At 49.0% G+C, this 22,962-nt stretch overlaps 1 protein-coding gene across 2 annotated transcripts in view; it reads right to left on the reverse strand.

The window, feature by feature from the left end:
• Positions 1-22,962, reverse strand: part of PLA2G12B (phospholipase A2 group XIIB) — a 247,167-nt gene that overhangs the window by 51,222 nt on the left and 172,983 nt on the right. The window contains exon 2 of one of the 2 annotated variants that reach the window (XM_078643085.1): positions 5,422-5,510. In XM_078643085.1, the coding sequence (XP_078499211.1) occupies positions 5,422-5,510 (89 nt within the window). The remainder of the gene's footprint in view (positions 1-5,421; positions 5,511-22,962) is intronic. The other variant, XM_078643086.1, reaches the window with a different exon arrangement.

Consider the following 22,962-nt stretch of genomic DNA (forward strand, 5'->3'; position numbering starts at 1 on the left):
GTACAGGCTTCTTCAGTGATCACGGGTAATGGTCTTTCAGGGTCACTGGTTAGCTGACAGGCCATGCAGTTCCTCACATATTCCTCCACCATGCTCTCTAACTCCGGGAACCACACCTTTTCCTTCATTCGTGTCTTCATCTTCGTCGTCCCCTGGTGGCCCCCATGGGCCAGTTGCACGGCTCTGTGTCTCAGGCTCTGGGGAATGACCAGACGTGATCCTCTCAACAGCACCCCTTCTTCGGTAGCGCTCAGTTCATGCCGAATCCGCCACATCTTCGTGAGCTACTCTTTGTCTCCCGCTGACCAGGAGTTGGGTGGGCGGAGGTAGTCCGCCCACGACCCTTCTCAAACCGCCTGCAGTGACCTCAGATAGATGTTGTCGTTGGAGGCTGCTTCCTTCACTTCCTCTATCGTCATGCTTTGGGGGCACGACGTGAGCGCTACCCACTGGGCATATTCCTCACAACCGTCGTCTTCTGCCTCTGGTTCTGGTGTAGACGGATGTCGCGATAAGAAATCTGCAGGGTTTTTGGCACCCGGCCGATATACGACTTCCATCTCATATGGTTGGAGTTGGATCACCCACCGTTCTATGCGAGGTGGCGGGTGTGGAGCCGTCCCTTTGAAAAGAGGCACCAATGGTTGGTGGTCAGTGACCATGACAAAGGAGTGTCCTCGCAGGTACAGGTGAAAATGGCCACAGGCCTACTTGATAGCCAGGGCCTCCCTCTCGATCTGGGCGTACCTGGTTTCAGTTGGAGTGAGGGCCTTACTGGCGAATGCTAGCGCCGTCCACTGGCCGGGTTCATGTTCTTGGTTCAAGCTCCAAGGCCCACTGGGCTGGCGTCCACTATCACTTCCGTGCGCTTCGTGGGGTCAAAGTATGAGAGGGTGGCCTTCTCCAGGAGAGCGTCTTTGATTCCTTGGAATGCCTCGTCTTCCTTCGGGCCCCACTGCCAGATGGCATCTGACTTGGTCAGCGCTCGCAGAGGTTCACTCCGAGTGGCCAGGCTCGGTATGAATCGGCCACAGTAAGTGGCCATCCCAAGGAAGCTTCGGATTTCCGTCGGGGATTTTGGCGCTACGGCATCCTTGATGGCTTTGGATTTCCTTGGGTCTACCTGGATACTCTCCTGGTTGAAAACGTATCCAAAGAACTCAATGGATGGTTGGAAAAATTTACACTTTTCCTTGTGGAGGGTTGCTCCATGGGCACTCAGTCTCTTCAAGACATCCCGAAGGTGTTTATGATGTTCCGATGCGGTGGTGGAGTGTATCAGGATGCCATCGCTGACATTTATTACCCCAGGCAAACCAGACAGGAGTTCTCTGATGGTGTTTTGAAACACTACCGCCGCTGAGGAAATACCGAAGTTCAACCGCTTATATCGTCGTAGGCCAAGATGGGTGCTGAACGTGGTAATGAACCGGCTCTCCTCCGCTAATGGTAACTGGTGGTACCCAGCGTTTAAATCAATCTTCGAAAACCACTTTGACCCGTTCACGTCAGCAATGATGTCATCCATCGTGGGGGTCAGGTGTCTCTCTCTCCGGATTGCAGCATTTGGTAACCGCATGTCGATGCACAGGCGTATTTCACCCGGTTGCTTGGGCTTCTCTACAATCACCATCGGTGATACCCACGGGGTGGGCCCCGTGACCTTTTCTATGACTCCCAAGCTTTCTAACTTTTCAAGTTCTTTCTCCACCAGTGGACGTAGATGAAAATGTACCCGGCGGTGCTGCAGGGCGGTGGGAGTGATCGACCTGTCGATGTGTAGCTTGATTGATTCACATTTTATACAGTCCAAGCCTCGGAACAGTTCGGGGAATCATCCCAGTAGCTCATCTACCTGGTGCGCCCTGATGCGGTTGGCAAACGCTATCAGTTTCAGGTCCTCAGCTGTGTGACTGCTTAGCAACGTGTCAGCCTCTCTGTTGATTATGTGAATTGTCGCTGTTACCTCTGACTCGTCGGCCTGGATGGGTATAGTGATTTTTCCTTTGAGGGGTAGTGGTGTGTCCGCTCCATAAGCGAATATCCTTGTCTTGGATGGTAGTATCCGGGGCCGTGGGCGTAGTTTCCGGAATTGTTGCAGACCCATCACATTCACAGTGGCTCCGGTGTCGATTATCGCCTTGACTTCGTTTCCTGCCATCTGTACAATGCACGTGGGTTGTGGCCGCCGCCGTTGTTTAAGGTCTCGCGCGAATGACACGATGTAGGCTTCTTCGTCCTCGGACTCCGAGTCGTCATCCACCGTGGGTAGGTGTCTCTCTGTCTTTGATGGCGACGGTTCTGCTATTGACAATGCCGAATAGCTTTGGTAGGCATGCGTGACCTTTTGAAGGTCTTTGTCGTGTTCCTCTTCCGGCACACTGTCGCGAAGTGGTTTGGAATTCCGCAGTTCGAGCAGGTTTTGCCCTGTGCTGGGCAATCCTTGGCCGCATGGGGCTCATGTCCACAATATCCAGACCGTGCCCGGGACTGGTCCTTCCGGTAGTCTCTCTGGGGTGGTCCGCGTGGCTGAGTCTTTATCGCTATCGCATTTGCTCGCTCGCTCTTGACAGCCTCTGATTTGATTATTTGGGGTTTATGGAGGGCTTGTTCCATGGCTGTAGCCCTGACATTCGAGAGGTCGTGGGACCTGGCCAAGATCAGTATATCTTCTAGTGAGATCCCTGGTTTGCGTAGTATCGACCCTCTCAACGCCTTGTCTCTACACCCTTGTATGATCTGTCTCCGTATGGCTTTCGGTTGATCCTCGTCGGTACAGGAACTGGCTAATTCCCTTACACGGGCATAGAACTGGTCCATGGTCTCGCCTTCCCTCTGACGTGCCTGTCCCAATTTGAAAACTTCAAAGTCTAAGTTCAGTTGTGGGTCAAAATGACCGTTGAGGGCAGCCACTGCGGCATCATAATCACCCGCCGCCCCCGTGTTGGGCAGGTGTTTGAAGAGTCGGAATATTTCATCCCCTGCATAGTGTAGTAAGAGCGACCTCTTCACTGCTTTGTCTGTCTCTCTTGTGACTATGAAATAGTTTTCCAGTCTCTCAATCCATATCTTCCACCTTGGTGACGCTGTGGACGGGTCCTCCATTTCACTGAATGGTGGTAACACCCCCGATGCGGCATATTGAAATGGGATGTTAATGGTGGCCGCTGGCGCCTCTTCATCCGCCATGGCGACAGCTCGCCGGGATATATCCGCTTTCCTTCCCTTCTCCCCTGACTTACACGTGCGCTGGGCGTGGTCTTGGTGGTCGCGTATCCCTCATACGCTTGCCTTGCGACGCCACGTGGTAGCCGTGCGGCCTACCACGGTTCCGTCGAGCGTGTTGCAGGCTTCCGGTGGCGTGGGGTGTCTGGCTCTTTCTGAGGTCCTTCCCCTGGTCCAGATGCGGCTTGCACTCCCTCCAGGGCGCAGTGTGTGACGTCAGGAAGCGATTTCAGCGACTCACGCGCAATGCGTGAGCATTGGCAGGGAGCCACGCGTGTGCGCAGCTCACGCGAGATGCGTGAGGAATGGCCTCATGTCGCGTCTCCGGTCCGGAGCAATTCGCTGCCGCACAGGGACACACGGCTGCCACAGGAGATGTCCAGCGCCCAGGCGTGGGGAGGCTGGGGAGGTCAGGAGGGGCCAGGCCGTAGCAAGGAGGCACACGGTGGGGCTGCGGAGAGGAGCAGGCAGCTCCGCTTCAGCCACCGGTGTACGGGCGAGGGTTTGGCCCCCTCCGCTCGTCACCAATGTTGTGGGCTGCGATTTTGGGGTGATCTGGGCCTCCCTTGGACCTAGGAGGTAGCGCGGGGGCAGAGCGCGCTGCAGCAGCAACCCACACCGACACTGGGTAACAGTCGGAAGTGACGTCCCCGAGCCGGCGTCCTCCTTTTATTCAACCCCGCAGGCCACGCCTGGCCTGCGGATCTGGGGATGCGTGTGTGCGTGCAGCGACTAGAGCGCTGTGGGCATTACACTGTGCACATTAAGTAGTGAAATATTCATTCAGAGTGACTCAAAAAAACAAAGAAACATTTAACAATGTACCACTCTCCTGTGCTCCAGCTGTCTGTCCTCTTGTGTTTTATAGCGTGTAGCGATGGAATTACAATTATGCTATGACCACCAATTAACAGTGGCGGCTCCTCCGCTAAGGCGGAGGAGCGTTGCCATAATGCTCCGCAGCAGGAAACATAAAATGATAATAACTTGTGTTATTATCATTTTATGTTTCCTTCTGCTGCAGCAGCTCTCTGGGCAGGGCGGGCTGCTCTGAGGACAGAGGAGCAGGGGAGAAGTGGTTTGCCCCTTACTCAGTGCACATGACTGTTTGGTCAGCCCTCTTGGGCCGCCAAAAACAGTCATGGGCATTACCCTTATTCTCCATGCAGGCTGTATTACAGCCTGCATGGAGAACATGCCCAGGCCCCCATTCCCTGGCTGAGCACTGATCCACGGTGCTCAGACCAATTGCAGCGTTGTGATTGGCTATCGGGAGCCTGGGAGCCAGGTGCTTTCTGTTGCTTCCTGTATCCTGCTGCAGGGCCGGAGCAGGAAGAAGAGGATGGAGAAGAGGCGGCAGCTGGCCGGCTTTCAGAGGTAAGGGTCCCCCCCATCCTCTTGCCCCAGCCCCCGCCCCACCAACGGAGTCTGGTAGCAGCTGCTACTGCCAAACAATTCTATGTTGGATGCCTGTCTGCCTTATTTTCTACAATATTTCAGCTAAATTGTCCTTCCTCTTTTCATAAACCACACACTCTCATTCTTTGCAATCCTTTAATTGCAATGTTTAAACTCATTTACTCCTTCCACCTTCCATTTGCATGAATTCACACTAATGATCAAACCTAACTTCCATCAACTTAATCTATCACAAGATATTGGAGCAAATGTATAGAACAGTTTGTTGAAAGAACAATACTAATCCCAAAAAACACAAATAACCAGGAATGACTAATAATCACTGTATTAAGTACCACTGGGATTTAGAGTAGTGTGCTACAGATCACAAAGCACTGCAATGCCTCATCAGCGTAGTAAGCACTATATAAATGCAATTACAGTACAATTATCTATTCCTTGTGTCCCTAAGACTACTAAAATCATCCCACACTCCAAAAAATTGACTGAGTGAGGGCATTAAAGGAAGGACAGAGGAAACGAAAAGGTGTGAAGAGTGGGAGTGATGTCAAACAAGCAGGAATAGCTACTAACTAACCCAATGCAACATACTGATTCACATGCACACTAGTTGTTTCCTTTTAATTGCGCTGTTATGAATCATAAAGTGGTTCAAGTAGCCCGAAACTGCATTTTTCAGGAGTGAACCTAGGTTATTATTTGTATAGGTTAATAAGTGGAAGTGGTTAATATTCTAAGGCGGAATCATGTTGCTTATTAGGGGTTAGTTGTACATACACTCTCTGGTACCTGGAGACCCATGAAGTAGGAGCTGCATCCATTGGGCTCTGGCGCCTTGTATTCGGGTCTGGGCATCGGAGCCTTACCTGGGTGAAAGCAGCAAAGAAGAAGAGACAGTTAGCAATGAAGACATCTCTTTTCAAAGCAATCATAACATACAAACTAGCACAACTAGTTCAATCGTTGAATTGATGTAGTGCTACCAAAATGCTCTGACAAGGGCATTGATTTACATTGTCCATATTAGTTACCCATGTTCCTGTGCATGTGTAGCATCCACTGTCGCATGCTTTAAAAAACAGGAGGCAAGGCAGAATCAGAAAACCACGTAGCGTTGGATACCTGTCATACGCTGTTCTCTGGTCGAAGATAAAAAGGCAGTAATTGTATACTACCTACTTATTATTAGAAATTAAACTCAATGAGTCATAACTTAAAACCCAACCCTGCTTCTCAAATTACCTCCAACATGATCCACCGCGCTAAATAACCTCACAACATGGGAACTGGCATTATTTGTTCAAGATGTGGGAGCAAATATGATATTACACAGCCTTTTAGTCTTTTATGTCATCAATGGAAGTGACACCAAGTGACCTTTGACCCAATCACACCACAAAAAGTGATATTACGGGGGCGTGGCCAAGATGGCGACGGAGTAGGACGTGCTTCTTGTCCCCTCCGGCGCCGGGCCCTGCATAGCCTTGTCCAGCGTTGACCCCAGGAGCTCCTCTGGGCTGTGGGACGCTTCGGAGCCTTCTGTGAGCGGTGGCCGGCGGTGGTGTGGACTTCGTCGCTCCTGGTGCCCGAGGCCGTGGGAACGGAGCTGGCCGCAGTCCTTTGCGGCCCTGCGGCGCTGTGAGCTGAAGCGCCGGACGGAGCTGTGAGGAGCTCTGGTTGTACCCGGCGAGCAGTGGAGGTCGGTGGCGCCTACTCTTCGGTGCGGGGCACTACAGGGGCTGAGCGGTGGCGTGGACGGACCCGGCTGGAGCCGCGGCCTTGAACCCCGAGAGGGGGAGGGGTCTATTACCCGCGAGCGGCGGGCCTGCGGTGCGGCCGGCGGACTAATTGAGCTCGGGGTCTGGGCCTGGTCCGCGAGGCGGTAGGCGCTGCTCTGGGAGCCGGCCCTCTGAGTGGAAACCTGCACAGTGAACGGCGGCTGGGACGACCCGAGGGGAGAAGCTTGGCACCTGCACTAGTGAGCAGCAGCAGTTACGGGAGGGTGCGCTCCGAGGCCCATGCTTGATCCAGGGTGTGCCTACCTCGCTCGGTCCGGCTGCTGGTGGATGAGTGGGGGCACAGGGCACTGCGAGCCCTCGGCCCATCAGCGGTGAGCCCTCCTACAGGACGGACACGGGGAAGGCTGCCGGTGAGCAAATCGACCGGGGATCCGGTGCAGCCACGCAGTATCAGGCTGGTGAGACTTTGGGGCCCTTTGCGGATCTCTCGGGTGGCCGGGACTCCTGAAGGGGGGCTGTGGCTCCCCCTCGATCGGGACTAGTGGCAGATCTGCGTCAAGTGGGGGGGCGCCTCAATCGCCTCGCGCACCCGGGGGGGCCTGGCTGGCACTGAGGCCCCCGGCAGCACTACTACTACCACACCGCCACGCGCCTGCCTCCGGGGGTGCACCTCCTGTGTAGTGGGACATCGAGGTCTACAGGCTGGGGGCGCCTGGTTCACCTTTGACATTGGGACGCCGGGGGATGGCTGGAGATCGTTGGGAGGTGTGTCCGCCTGGTTATTGCAGCAGGCTCTGGTGAACTCTGCCCCCCTGCGCACCGCTCTTTCGACCTGCCCCCGGTGGTGGACTGCGACTGCGATGGCCACCTCCCTGCGCAAGGGGAAGCCTGGCAAGGATGGCTCCGTTAAGGGCTCCCAGCCCCCGGCCTCCCCCGGCCCTAGCGCGTCCCCGGGGAGATCTGACGATGAGGCCCTGGCTACTAAGGCTTTCATGAAGGAACTCTTTGCCTCCATCAAAGATGATATCTCCGAGCTTCGCACTCAGCTGGCCTCGGATCTCCGCGAGGTGCGGAGGGATGTCGAGGGTATTGGGGAAAGAGTGGCCACTTTGGAAGACCATGACCTCAGCATGGCCAATGATGTCCACCTGCTGCAACAGGACGTGCTCCGACTTATGGAACAGAACATTGATCTGCAGGCCCACGCTGAGGAACTGGAGAATCGTTCCCGCCGGAACAACATCCACATTCGGGCGGTCCCTTGGGATGGCGAAGCTGGAGATCTCAGGGGTTATGTGCAGGCGCTCTTTCTTCAGATCTTGGACGAGGAAGACTTGCAGGACATCAGAATGGATAGAGTCCATAGAGTGGGGCTGCCCAGGCGGAATGGGGGCCCTCCCCCTGACATACTAGTGTGCGTACACGATTTCCAACTCAAGGAACGAATCCTTAGGAAGGCGCGGGACATCCCCTCCCTGCTATTCCGGGACCATCGTCCTCAGCTGTATCAGGACTTGGCCGCATCGACGCTTCAGAAGAGGCGCGAGTTTCATCCGGTCACTACCTATCTGAGAGAGCACAACATCTCCTACTCGTGGGGCCACCCCTTCCGCATAATCTTCCGTTGGCAGAATAGACTGGCACAGATTCGGTCCCTTCGGGAAGCGAAGGAACTCCTGGGGATCAAGGAGGAGGCTCCGGCGCCAGGGAGTCGCAGTGCTTCACCACGGAGAAGACACCGCTCCTCGTCTTGGCACAGAGTGGGACCGGCGGCAAACCGCAGGAGGCCTGACCACACGACTAGCCTGCAGGAGCGTGGGAGCGCAGTGGCGTCAGTGGCCTCTGCCACGGTGGCGGAGCAGAGCTCTGGGGCAGCCTGATCTTCGGGCAGTTCACCTTGGTGCCGGAGGGGCACGCACATTCAGGTACCGGGGTTATGTATGTACTTTTCGAGAAGACACCCCGCCCTTTGGCCTTGGGAGATCCGATGTTTGATCCCCGTCCACGCCCCCAGGGGGGTTTACGTCAGGGTTTGTTTCTTTCGGGACTCTGTTTGTTTTTGATCTGGGGTGTTGGGGAGTTGGGGGGTTGGGGTGGGGGAGGGAGGGAGGGGGAGGTGAAGGGGTGGTCTGACTGGGGCGGGGGTTTTGGGGGTTTTGGTGGGGTTGTTAGTGGTGGCGACGGTTGGCTGCTTACTGTCCGACAGGCTGGGTTGCGGGTTGTGTATTGCAGGTTCTGGACGACGTGTGTTAATCCGTATTGTACTTCAGGGAGATCTCTTAGCCTCTGTATCTGGAGGACTTGGCCGCTGGACTCTTGGAGCTGGGGAGGGTGGCAGTGTGGAGGGGGCTTGTCCCGGGGTGAGCTAAGTGGAACGCCTGTCGTGGATGAATGTGGGAGATGCGCGAACTGGGGAGGGCGGGGAATTATGGATCTAGCGGCAGCGGAGCGGGGGGGCCTGACATATCCTTATGCCTCTTAGCATAGGCACCTGGAACGTAAAAGGTCTTAACTCCCCGCAGAAACGCCAAAAAATTTGGAAATATCTGCTGGACCATCACTTAGATGTCGTGGGCCTACAGGAGACCCACCTGGCCCGTAAGGATGAGCTCCGGCTCCGTCATAAACAGTATCCTCTCATCTATAGGTCCTCTGCCTCTACTAAGCACAGGGGGGTGGCTCTGCTGTTTCGAGCTTCCATTCAATTTCAGCCTGTGGAAGTGTGTGGTGACAAAGAAGGCAGGTGGTTGATGGTCAAGGGGATGCTTTGTGGCCGACTGTGTACATTTGTGGTTGTCTATGTGCCCAATGCCCAGCAAAATAGCTACGTCCAGGGCTTATTAGATAAGATGGGGAGCTTTGTTGAAGGCCATCTGGTTGCCATGGGGGACTTTAATATGGTGTGGGACCTCGCCCTAGACTGTTCCCGGGCCCAGAGGGCGGACTCTGGTCTTTTTTCCACCGCGACTAAAGACACGGTGGGGGAGTTGGGACTCATAGATGCCTGGCGCGCTGTTCACACACAAACTAGGGACTATACCTTTTTCTCCCACGTACACCATGCTTATTCCCGCATAGACTATGTGTTTTTGAGCCAGGGCCTCAGGGGAGATGTCCGCGATTCTAAGATCTTCCCGCTCTCTGTCTCGGATCATAGCCTGTTGGTGCTTCTGCTGCAATGGTCACCAAGGGGGGATGGATATCGGAAGTGGTACTTCCCAGCGGCGCTTGTACGGGACGACGCCTCCTGTAGGGAACTCAGGAAGGCCATTTGGGAGTTCTTGGCGCTTAACCCGAGTTCGGACACCTCTGTGTTCAACACTTGGGACGCCTGTAAAGCCTCCCTGAGGGGCACCTGCATAGGCCTTAATGCGGCCCTTAATCGCCTGCGGAGGGTTGAGCGGGAGAACCTGGAGGCGGAACTCGAGGATCTGGAACGGGCTCACAAATTGAACCCTTCCCGCGCGACTCTACGCCCACTTTCGGCTGTCAGGGGGAAGCTGAAGGCGCATTATAACAATCGCTCTGAGCTTGCTCTCCTACGACTACGTCGAGGTTCGTACGCTCAAGGGAACAAAGTAGGCCGACACCTGGCACGCCAACTTCGAGAGAAGAGGGAGAAGGAATATATAGGGGGGATTCAGGACCTGGGAGGTTTGGTGCGTCACCGGGATGGAGATAAGGCGGATATCTTTGGCCGGTTCTATGCGGCACTATATGCTGGTGACTCGCTTGACCCTAGTGCGCAGGACGCCTTTTTGTCGGGCCTCTCCTTACCGCAGGTCTCTGACGGTAGCAACGAACAACTGACGGCTAGCTTCACTAGGAAGGAGGTCCTTGAGGCTATCAAGGCCTTGAAGCCTAATAAGGCTCCCGGGCCGGATGGATACACCGCCTACTTCTACCAGTCGTTTGCCTCTGAGCTGGTTGACTACCTGGTCTCGCTCTTTAACGAAATGGCGGCCAAGGGGGAGACCTCTGGCACTATGGCAGAGGCTATGATCACCGTGATCCCCAAACAGGGGAAGGATCCCTCCAGCTGTGCCTCATACCGCCCCATAGCCCTGTTGAATGTGGACGCTAAATTTTACTCCTCTATCATCGCCCGCCGGTTGCAAGACCTGATGCCGGCCATTATTCACCCAGACCAATCCGGTTTTATTAAGGGTCGGCAAACCCAGACAACCTACGGAGGGTGATGCACTTGATGGAGAAGGCCTCCAAATTCCGCATTCCAGCCATACTGGTGGGTCTGGATGCCGAAAAAGCTTTCGACCGGGTGGATTGGGGGTTTATGTTCCGCACCCTGTCCGCCTTTGGCTTTTCGCACCACTTCCTCACGATGATTCGTGCGAACTATAATCGTCCTACCTCGAGAGTGCTGGTTAACGGTCATCGCTCCGCCAGCTTTCCTCATTCCAGAGGTACACGACAGGGATGTCCCCTTTCCCCTCTCCTCTTTGCCTTAAGTATTGAACCCCTGGCCCTGGCAATACGGGAGAATTACCGCATCACGGGACTCCCCTTCACAGGGGAACAGCACAAAATTTCCCTTTTTGCGGACGACGTCCTGCTGTCCCTTGGGGATCCAATCCAGTCTCTACCGGCTATACAAGAGGAGCTCTCCCGGTTTGAAGAGGTGGCGGGCTTTAGAGTCAACCTCGACAAGTCACACATCCTGAACCTGACCCTGTCCTCTGCGGAGGTCGACCAGGTGCGTTTACTGACGCCCCTGCCATGGGCTTCCACTTCCCTGATATATCTGGGAGTGCACCTCACACCTACTGTGAGGTCCCTATTTGAGGCCAACTTTCCCCCCTGCTGGCTTCGATACGATGTGATCTGGATCGATGGAAGCCAAAATTCCTTTCATGGCTCGGCAGGATCCATGCGGTCAAAATGGTTCTCCTACCTAAATTTCTATACCTGTTTCAGGCCCTCCCTATACCTATTGATCTGGCCTTCTTCCGCAAACTGAGGACGTTGATACTGAAATTTGTCTGGCAGGGGGGTCGGGCTCGTATTCTCTTTACGACGCTGCGCCGGCCGAGGGGAGAGGGAGGCGTGGGGCTCCCTGACCTGCTTCTATACTATAAGGCCGCGCAGTTGCGGGTGATAGTGGAATGGTCCCAGCAGCTCTCAGAGAAACACTGGCTGCATATGGACAGGGCCGTGGCGGGGAGGTCCATCTGGGATTTAATCTGGAAGCCCAAAGGGGATCGCCCGCGGAATGCTTACATCAGCACTCCCACTAGCACGGTCCTGAAGGTGTGGGACTCGGTCGCTGGCGACGACCGCTGGACCACATTTCCGTCTCCCTTCACCCCCATTCACTTTAACCCTGCCTTTCCACCGGCCTCGCAGGAGGGACCCTTTCGGCAGTGGCGAGAGGGGGGATGTAGGGCACTTACGCATTTGTTTCACGGGAGGGCCCCCCTCACCTTTCACAATTGCATGCGCGACTATGGACTCCCGGTCACTGAGCGCTACCGCCACGCCCAGCTTCTCCATTGGGCGACATCGCCCGGAGTCGGCGAGGCCGCTACGCGTCCGCCTTCCCCTTTCGAGTCCTTTTTACTACGTACGTCTACGATGCGGGGGCGATCTCCTTCCTATACAGCCTGCTTCTGACCACCACGGTCTCCCCGCGGCCTCGGTACATGGGACAGTGGGAGGTGCTATTGGATCGTGACATCACTGATACGGAATGGAAGTACCTCTGGAGGGATATAGCCACGCACAACCACTCCGTGCGCCTTAGGGAAGCCCATTTAAAGACCATGTATGACTGGTATTTATATCCAGTCAAGCTTCACCGTATATTCCCTGCTACGTCGGATAGATGCCGGAGAGGGTGTGGCCTATTGGGAGATTTCCACCACATTTGGTGGGACTGCCCGATCATTCGGCCCTTCTGGACGGAGATCCTAGCCCACATCAAGGAGATACTGGGGTATCCGATTTCGGATTCGGTGGCCCATGTGTTACTGGATCTCCGGGACCCACTGTTGGAACATCAAACTAAGGCGGACAAGCGCATTCAATGGCTGTGCTTGGGAGCGGCTAAGCTTACGCTGGCGGCGGCATGGAAGAAACCGCATGCCCCGGCTATATCATTGTGGCACGCGAGACTGTGGGAGCTATTGAGCATGGAGAGAATGGCGGACATCTTCCTGGGTGATTTTAAAAACTTCTTATTCCGTTGGGGGCCTCTTGTCCGTTTCTTGTCCTCTGGGCTGCCCTCTGCGGTGTGCCCACCCACACTGCGTGCCTTACACCTGTTTCAAGTTTGACCTGACTGCATGACTGTCCAGTCCGCTAGGATGTGTGAGTGTGGCGTCGTCACCACTGGGGGAGGGTGGGGGGTGGGGTGGGTAATAGTTGGGGTCTGTTTGGTGTTACTTGTTGCGACAATGCTCAGCTACGGGGATTTCCGAGCTTTTGATTCGCTCTGCACCCCGCTTCTACTGACCACGGACTACTTATGGGCGTGCCCTGCGAACTCTCGAATGGTCTCTGGACTCGCAGTTGGGCTAGCTGTTGGACCTTCCAACCTCCTTCGTTGCTCATTGCTTTCTTCCCCAATATACTATACGGATTCCCCTGTGCGGGATTTGTGGCGGGTTTGTCGCCCATTTCTTTTTCCCTCTCTTGTCCCCTTTACTTTCCCTCCCCTATCCCCTCTCTGAAAAACTCTGAATAAAAACACGTTTTACAAAAAAAAAAGTGATATTACACAACCTTTAAAACTGATTAAGCCACAGGAAGTGGATATAACGATTCCTGCATTGAGTGTAAAGCTAATGACTCACTCACAATTTCACCAGAGTAGATAAAAAGCAGACTGAGGAGACGCAGGTCAAGAACTGTTGCCGTCTCAATCCATTGGTGGTTCTTCTATGACATCCCTGGCTTCAGCTATTGTAAAACATAATAGGAAGCTCAAGTTCCTTCTGTGATGTGAGGTAGTACACTCCTGTGGGAGCTAGCAACTCACAAGATAGTGCTTCTGAAATGGGAGAGTCTCACATGCATGGGGGAATCTAAGGAATCCTCAGCAGGCATAAGTGGACATCTCTTCAATAGACCACACTTTTCACTTTTCCTTTCCTAACACCACTTAATGGTTGCACACAGTTTTCTGCCACCTAAATCTGCTTTATTGTCTTTATGCCTTCCCATCAGCATGGTATTGTCCATGCTATTTTACATTGCTATTGCAACAAGCACACTGGACATATTAGGCTATCGTCATCAGCCTTCAACGTAGTACCTAGGGCCTCATTATGAGAAGGCCGTTATTGGAGTCACTAATTCCAGCTCCGGGAGTTGCTATTACCGGCTGGTACAGTACTTTGACTCCTTTTTCTTCAGGGATAGCTTTGTCCTATCACCTAGAGGTGCTGGTCTCTGGTGTATTGTCAAATTATATGGTTGTAACAGGTGAGCATGAATGGCTTAATATAAAAGTCTTGTTCCACCTCTTTCACAGTAGTCCAGTTTCTCCCCTCTTCAGGGCTGTTCTTGATGTCTTTCAGAGATCAACAATAGACCAGGTGCAGCATTGTGATCTTACTGGTTAGTCATACGGTAACATCAAAGTCATAATGCCCAGATCATTTTTTGGATCAGAATTGAATAACGTTAAGAACCGAGGAGGGAAAGGCTACACGCTATGGTGTTCATGTGCATGTATCCTCTTTAGGTGCAAATGAAGAAGGGTTAAAGGGGAATGATGAAATAGGGAATAGGTGCTACTAAACTGGTGAAGTTTAGAGGAAGAAGTTGGGATGGGCAGGACTAGAAAGTACTAAAATACACAAGAGTAAGACAACCTCTGTTAAACAAAGTTACACCTAAATGTACTACAGTATTGCTATTGTCAGTCCTTTGAGTAAGTCAAGCACTAAACATAACCTGTCAATGGTGTCATGTCTTGTGTATTATAGAGTGCGGGACCCTTATATTCCCTAACAAACTTCTTAGTCTAGTGACATAAGTGATTGGATGTGCTTATTAAAATTCATGATGTAGTACTTTTCATTTAATGGTTACACTTTAGAGAATAAAAACGTGTAATATCGAGCTCCGTGTGTAGTGTAATTTGTTGAGATGGAAACATGGAGACGTGAAGGTTTCCTTAGTGTAGGGTTTATTCTTGAAACCGGCAGAAATGAGGAAGACAGGCTGGACACTCCTTCCAGTGAAGCTCAGTCAACATATGACTCGCAGGATTCCACAGCTCGAGAACACAAGAACTGGAATCCTGTGAGATCACACGTCAGCATAGCTGATATAAACACAACACTTCCTTTTCCACAAAAGAACACATTAGCAAGAAATTAAACAGAAATTACAATAAGAGAGAAAATCAAAGGAAAGTAAAATAGAAACTTTAATGCATCTAAGAACTAAGAACGACAAATGTGTGTAACATAATCCTTTAAATGCTTGGGTTTGACACAAGCTCTGCCAGCTCTGGTGAATTCAGAACTTTTAGAACCAATGCACTCCTTAGGGACCAAAACAACTTTAGAATTGCAGACTTCAGCATTGCTAATGCTGGGACTACTGCAGTCACTCAAACAACCCTTCTTCCCTGTAATATTAGAGTAGGAAGATCCATGACCACTTTCCTTAGTAATACTGGAAGACTTAGAACCAAAAGTACCCTCAGATGGAGTACAAACCTGAATCCAATCATACCTGTTCGGGCGAAACTTAGCACGAGAATCATGTTGAAAATTCTTCACACAATCAGGTAAAGTTTTGCCTTTAAACTTAGCAATTCTATTGGAAGCCACACCTTTCCATTACTAAGTAAGACATAATTACACATAACTTTGACAATTTTGAGAGGAGCAGAAAACATACTTTCCCCTTTGCGCGTTATTCTACGTTTCTTAACCTTAACAGTATCACCTACACAAAGATGTACTTTTTTGTACCATGAGATTGGTCAAAATTTCCTTGTACTTCAATTGAACAGCCTCCAAGGAATTCCTAACTTCCTTGGCAGACGATGAAAAATAACTGGTACACCAAACACAATCCCACATTGTGTTTGGTGCGAGGAGACCTGCCACTCATTAACTCAAAAGGACAATGCCCAGAAGTCTCACAGCATGTAACTCTGTATGCACAAATGGTCTTCCTTAACTCATCCTCCCAATCTAAATGAGGAAAATTCAATAATATCTTTGATTACTCAGTTGAAGCGTTCTACACCACCATTTCCCTCAGGGTGGTACAAAGAGGTGGCCCTAAGGGTGATGCCAGATTCTTTAATATATTTCTTGAAGATATCTCTGACAAACTGCCCACCATTATCAGGAATAATGTCTTTGGGTAAACCCTCTCGTCCAAACACATCAGCTAAGAACAAAAGTACTGACTCCGAATCTGCCTTTTCAACAACCTTGTATTCTGGCCACTTCAAAAAGTGATCCACTAAGACAAGAATTTATTTCAGCATCCCTACATAATTTTGTACAGGGCTACAAATATCAATACCCAATCTCTCCCAAGACATGTCAGGGACAACAATGGGATGCAAGGGAGATTTATGAGTAACTAAACTCTTGTCAGAATTAGTACACTGTACACAATCTCTGATAACACTCTCATCATCTTTGTCAAGATCAGACCACCAATAGGATTGTTTGACTCTGGATTAGCACTTCACAATACTTAAGTGACCTTCGTGGCATACGCTGATAATTTTATTTGGAGGAACAAATCTTCCACTCCTAAGTAAAAGATCATCCTCAACAGACAAGTTGTTTCTAATTTCCCAAAATGCCAAAAGATCCCTGTCCAAATGTGCTTTTCCAGGCCATCCCTTGCGAACATGGTCAAGGACAGAAACTAAAAAGCAGTCACGCAATAATCCTTGGACCCACTCATCACGGGAAATGCTTTACAAATCATCACCAAAGATCATAGCAACCAGCCAATCATCCCACTCATTTTTTTCTTCACACGTAATAAATAGGCAAAGGACATCTACTGAGAAAATCAGCGATCCTGTTGCAAACACCAGGAAAATAACTTACTTTGCACACTAAATCTAACAACTGGACAGACATGCGTGAAATTCTGGGTGAAACATAGCTAAGACCTCTAGAAGTAAGTACCTTGGTCAGAGGTTTGTGATCAGTTCTTACAGTGACACACATGCCCCATATATATTGTCTGAAATGCTTAAGAGCCCAGACACAGCCAAGAGCTTCACGTTCAATTATTGAATATTTCTCTTCTGTGCTAGTGAAGGCTCTGGAAGCAAAGGTAATAACGCATTCTTTGCCATCTTCCTGAATTTGAGATAAAACTGCATCGAGACCTTTCCCACTGGCATCCGTGGTAATGAGACTCTTAAGGCATGGAGAGAAACCTTTAAGTGCTGGGGAACAAATATCATTCTTTATACAATCAAAACTGCATTGACATTCCTTTGAACATGAAAACTTATAACCTTTTTTTAGGAGTTGCTTAATGCAGTACATTTTACCAGAGAAGTTGTGTACAAATTTCGAATAGAATTCGACCAACCCTAAAAAGGACCTGACCTTATCCTTATTCTGGGGAATAGGTGCATTCTTAATAGCATATACAAGTTCAGATTTGGGACAAATTTCAGCAGAACTAATCTCATGACCAAGATACGTAATGCTACTCCTTGCTAGTTTGCATTTGGATTCCTCGGCCGTAAGGCCATTTTGTTCTAAGACCTGTAGAACTTTAACCTGAGTTTTATGATGTTCTGCTCTATAAGAGGCTCTATAAGAGGCCATAACAAGAATATCGTCCTGGAAAAATACTATGTTTTTCATATCTTGGACAATCAGGTGCATGAGCCTCTGAAACATGGCCGCGGCAGAAGTTAATCCAAAAGGTACACATTCGAATTGAAAATGCCAATTGGAGTAACAAAAGCTGTAAGCTGCCTGCCGTCAACATGAAGAGGAACCTAGTGGTAAGCAGAGGTGAAATCAATCGTGGAAAACCAGTGTTTGTTCCTAGTAGCTGAAAGTAACTCTGAAATTCCAGGAAGTGGGAAAATAATATCAACAAAAATGTTTTTATAGAGTTCTCTCAAATCCACACAGAGACGGATACGGCTGTTGGCATTGCATGCCACCACCAAGGGGGCAACCCAGTCAGATGATTCTATACGTTCGATAAGTCCATTATCAACTAATTTATGTAATTCATTGATAACTTCCTCTTTGACACTCATAGGAATGTTTCTAACTTTGTGGATGCATGGACAAGCGTCCTTTTTTAAGGACGATTTTATGTGAAAAGCCTTTCAATTCTCCAACACTCCCTGAAAATACTTTGGGAAACCTTGAAATAACCATGTTATACTCCTCACTTTTAGTCTCAGACACACTTAAAACGGGATCAGCACTGTTAGGATCAAGTAAAATCCCCAATTCACCTTGATCCCACCATCCAAGGCCACAAGGTCCAGAGTTCGAGATGTAAAGCTTACATTCTTCCCTTAAATTCAAAAGACAATTTTCGAAAACCAAGCAAATCAATAGGTTCCCCAGTATTACTCACAGCGTGAATATCAGGAGTTTAAAAAAAAAAACAATTTTCGTACAAAAGATTCACTTCAGGTATCTTGATTGATAATAGAATATGGAGAACCTGAATCAGCCATGAGTGTCACCGGTACACCACCAGCAACAATTTTACAGACAGGTTAACATTTTCCTTTCAAATCAGCATACCTGTCATTATGAAAAGGCTTAACATGTTTCCTTTCCTTACTCATATCTTTCCCAATCTTTTTCTTCCCTTGTTCATTGGAACAAACACGAAAACGTCTTACAATTTTAATAACTTCTTCACCCTGGACACATTTAGAAGAAGAAACAACCGTCTTGGCACACCTAGATGTAAGTTCTGCCCTAGAAATAATGGCAGTGATTTCACTAAGACTGGCGTCCCCATTAATCCACAATTTGTCTTGTAAATGAGTATTATTACAATGCATAACCAATTGGTCACAAATTAATTCTTCTTCAATGAACCCAAATTTAGAAGTAAGAGGCAAATTCTTCAATGCAGCAATGCAGTCTTTGACTTTTTCATCAGCACCTTGTTTACGATCATAAAAATTGAAACGATGTATAGCTTTACAAACAGTGGGAGCAAAATAAGCTAAAGCATGTGAAAAAACATCACCTTCGTTACCAGCTCTAGGTTTTTTATCTATATGATTATAAATACCTAAGCCACCAGCACCCAAACAATGTAATAACAATTCTTCTCTTTCAAAAGCATCTAAATAGTTAATCAAATAGTCTTTCCACTCTTCCCACCTCAAACTGGATACTTCACCATCTTTAATCATGAACGGTTGAGGAGCCGGTAGGTTCATTGTGGCCATATTGAAATTTGCACGTGTGAAAATAAACATTACACAGAAGTGCGGATTAAGATGTTGCAAACTGCACAATGAAATCTCAATTAAAGTTAGTGTGAAACAGTAGGGAAAAGATAAATACAATTTGCGTTAGCAAGAACACTGTACAGACAGTAATAATAAAGGTGTGTGAAGATGAACACACGGAGCGTGTATGAGTTACCGTGGATCAGGAAGTTGAAGTTGAATTTGACAATGGAGTAGACACACGGTGTGTGTGTTACCGTTGTAGAATCAATGAAAACCCCCCCAAAAAACCAATGTTGAAACGTAGGTAAACATGGAATTAGAAAGCAAACACGCTGGAGTGTGTGTCACCGTTGAAGCGAACGAGGAGAATGACAGGACACGTTGGTGTGCGTGCCACCGATGGAGAAAACCGAGTAGAGAACTTCAGGCCATAACAAAAACTGCTGCCACATAAGTACGTTGCGTGCGTGGCGCACGGAAGAGCTTTGTTCCTTAGTTGCCAGAAGCTGTGAGGCACAACATTACACATGCCGCACAACCACTCGTTGCCAGGGTGCTGCGAGACGACGTGGAAGGAAATGTCGCATGGAAGGAGGTGAGGCAGGAGTATCGAGCGGGATAGAACACAGGTGAGGTTTAAACCACGCACACTCAACTGCCAACTGTAGACAAGGATAAATGCACCAACCTCTGACTGGAATGAATCTTAGAGTAAAGTAGCTTGAAGATCCTTGACGCGAGTGACACAAAAGTAGATCGTGGTTGGTAGCGAGAAATCCTCATGTTACATTGGTAGCGAGAAAGCCTTACGAAACAGCTGAAAACAATTGTAGTAAAAACCCTGAATCCTGCAACCTTCAGTGATTCGAGAAATGTAGACAAGTGGATTCGCTGAGTTCAAGCTCGTCACCAGTGTTGAGATAGAAATACGGAGGTTTCCTTAGTGTAGGGTTTATTCTTGAACCCGGCAGAAATGAAGAGGACAGGCTGGACGCTCCTCTTCCAGTGAAGCTCAGTCGACATATGACTCGCAGGATTCCACAGCTCGAGAACACAAGAACTGGAACCCAGTGGGATCACACGCCAGCACAGCTTACATAAATACAACATAATTCATTACACGTTACTAGACTGCAGAGGTCAATACAACCGGCAAAGAGATAGGGGTACGAAAACCCTGCTACTGGAGAGTCAAGAGTGCTCTCCCAGAGAGTTTGCGGAGGTCCAGCAAACTGTTTGTGTGTGCCACATGTGCCTCAGTCAAAGTGAAGAATTAACGGTTGGCATATGTGGAGTAAAAGTGTAACTCCAGCCAGTAGGAGATTTTCATAGGCAGTGAAGACCCAGAAGGAAGTTTCATTTATAGTCGGTCAGAAGATTGCTAGTACGACTGAAAAGAGAAGAGCAACGCCACAACTTAACACAGAGCTGTCATTCATACAGTACGGTAATGGTAAAGCAAGTGACTGCCAGGTTCAGAAAGCGTACCAAGCGGCGACAGCCATATGCCCAAGAATGCTGTGAGGGAAAGCAGATAAATGCAAAGGAAGGCTAAAGACAAAGAAAATCAGGTACAATGCAGAAGGTTGTGAGTGGTGGACAGCAGGAGCAAGAGACAAAACTGCTACTCACTGTCAAAGAAGATGGTGCCTCACCACCTCCAGTTGTGCACAACAGTCCAAGCACTAGTCAGAGGGCTGATGCTCGCAGAAGTGACACTGGGTCAGAAGACGCTGTAGGTCAAGTGCGGACTGAACAGCATATAATCCTGGCAGCAGCTGCAGAAAATAGTGCAAAGTATGATGCTGCCATTTTCTTAAAATCGCTGTCTTCATTTGATACCACCAAAAATAAGTCTATTCACTCCATGGACTGCTTGGATCAAAACCTTTGATGATTTAATTGATGCGCTAGAAATAACAGATGACAAAACATCATCAAATATCCTGAGAACATAGCAGGAGAAGGAGTAAAAGAAGTGATAAAGCCAATACCACAGGTGGGGGCAGTGTATCTAACCAGGATGTCAAGGTGGTATTGAACCTCAAGTTCAATCCAATGCCAAACAGTGACTTTGAAAGGTACATCGTCAATCATTAGAGACAGAGAGATGGTGAAACGATGGATGAATTTGCTGAGAGTCTTGAAGGGCTCATCAAACACTGTAAGTTCAATTAATTCAATGATGAATAAGCCATTTGTCTCAGAGTCATAGATGATGGCCCGTCTGATTCCTTTAGACGCTGATTGCTGACATAAATGCTTAGTCTGGAGCATGTGCTCATGGCGGCCAGAGCAGAAGAACATACCGACAAACAAGTCGTTGACATGGAGGCTGGAGGAGCCCACAGTGAATCGCATTGAGTATGAAATGCAAGATAAAAGACAAGGTAGAAGGCCGGAAAGTGATGTCTCTGGAGTAGAAGAAGCTCTGTTTTCCATGTGGATTTTCCCTTCTGTTGTAGCTTAGTAATTGGTTGCTGACTATACCAGATTCTAGATTATGGAATCCGGTGAAGAGAGAGTAGGTGGTTGCTGATGTGACAGGACGTGACGGGGCTGTGCTCTGTGCTCAATAAAATTACCTACTTATTTTACCTGCATCTGCGTCTTAAAAGTGTGAATGAGATACTAAATATAGGCATTTTGGGAGGAGGGTTCGAAGGAGCATTTCTAATGTTGGAACAAACCTTGGTTCTCAATTTGACTGTGAAAACACATTCAGGTATGTTAAAGAACTTAATGGGGACCAAGTTAAAAACAAAGGTGATCTCAACAAAGTAAATGTTGTACAGAAATGAAATAAACTGTTGAAACCCCATCCAAAGTGCTGTCAGTTGAGAGCAAATATATGTGGTAAAGATGTGGGAGCTTTAGGAATACTGCAGATGCTACAAAAGCAAACGCTTTAAATGCAAAATGTTAGGGCGTTTTTATCACATGTGTAAAGAGGGAGGTCAAGATGGGCGGAAATATTCAGTGAGTGCACTTAACAAATATTGTGCAGAATATTCGGAGGAAGAGGAAGTAGGTAGAGTCGAAGTGCTAGTAATAAATGAGAATGTAATAGGCGAAATAAAGGAAGGGCATTGTCCACCTAAAGGCACTATGAAAATCAATGGGACAAATGTGTCTGTTTGGGCAGACTCATGCTCCCCGTACAGGAATATTTTTAGACATGTGTGGGAAAGTTTAGGTGAATGCAAATTGTTTCCCCCAGACACAGAGTGTGAGGGGTATTGTAGCGTGAAGCTTCCTTTAGTGGGATACTTCAATTGTGTCTTACCTTTCAAGTACAGAAAGATAAATGGGAGAGTTTATGTTGTGGAAAAAGGGAGAGCCCGCTCGGGGTGGAGAGAGCAGAAATCTTTAAGCATTATCCTTGATCCCAATCACCCAGAATAGGTACTATTGACAGAGGATGCGGAGAGAGCAAAATGGAGTGCGAAGTACCCCAAAATATTTACAAAACAAACTTGGATGTTTAGATAACTTTGAACGGCGCTGTATTTTAAAGGCAGGGAGCATACCGAACACACACAAAGTTAGAATGTGCCATTTACTTTGCGCGCACAACTGAAGGAGGAACTGGATAGGTTGTGTGAGGCAAACGTTATAGAGCCAATAGAATCATCAGAATGGCTTAGTCCCATTGTTTTGGCATGCAAACTGAGTGGCAAAGGTGCGCTTTTGTGTCAACTTGAGAGACCATAATAGCAGTATCTGAGTCAATCTCACCCACTGCTGCGCATTTAATTAAGTGATTCCCAGCATAAAGAATGCCAAGTACTTCTCAACAATAGATTTATCCAATGCATACTATCAGATTTGTTTACATTCCGAATCTAAACACCTTGCATTGTTTATAACACCAGAGGGCGCGTTTCAATTTGTATGTATGCCTATTGGCCTTGCAACTGCATCTGCGGTCTTTAAAAGACTCATGAGTAGCATTTTAAAGATGATATCAAATGTAGTGGCATTTCAGGATGATATTCTGGTTTGGGGAGCCGATGTCGGAAGTCACAATGGCATTATAAAAGAGGAGTTGGGGAAATTGCAAGGGGGTTAACAGTGATCGGGGACAAATGCAAGTTTGGGGTGATGCAAGTTGATTACTTAGGGCATACGTTGTCTGGAGAGGGAGTTAAACCAAAGAAAAAATTACGT

Source organism: Lissotriton helveticus, chromosome 5_1 (genome assembly GCF_964261635.1).
Source record: "Lissotriton helveticus chromosome 5_1, aLisHel1.1, whole genome shotgun sequence".
Taxonomy (NCBI): Eukaryota; Metazoa; Chordata; class Amphibia; order Caudata; family Salamandridae; genus Lissotriton; species Lissotriton helveticus.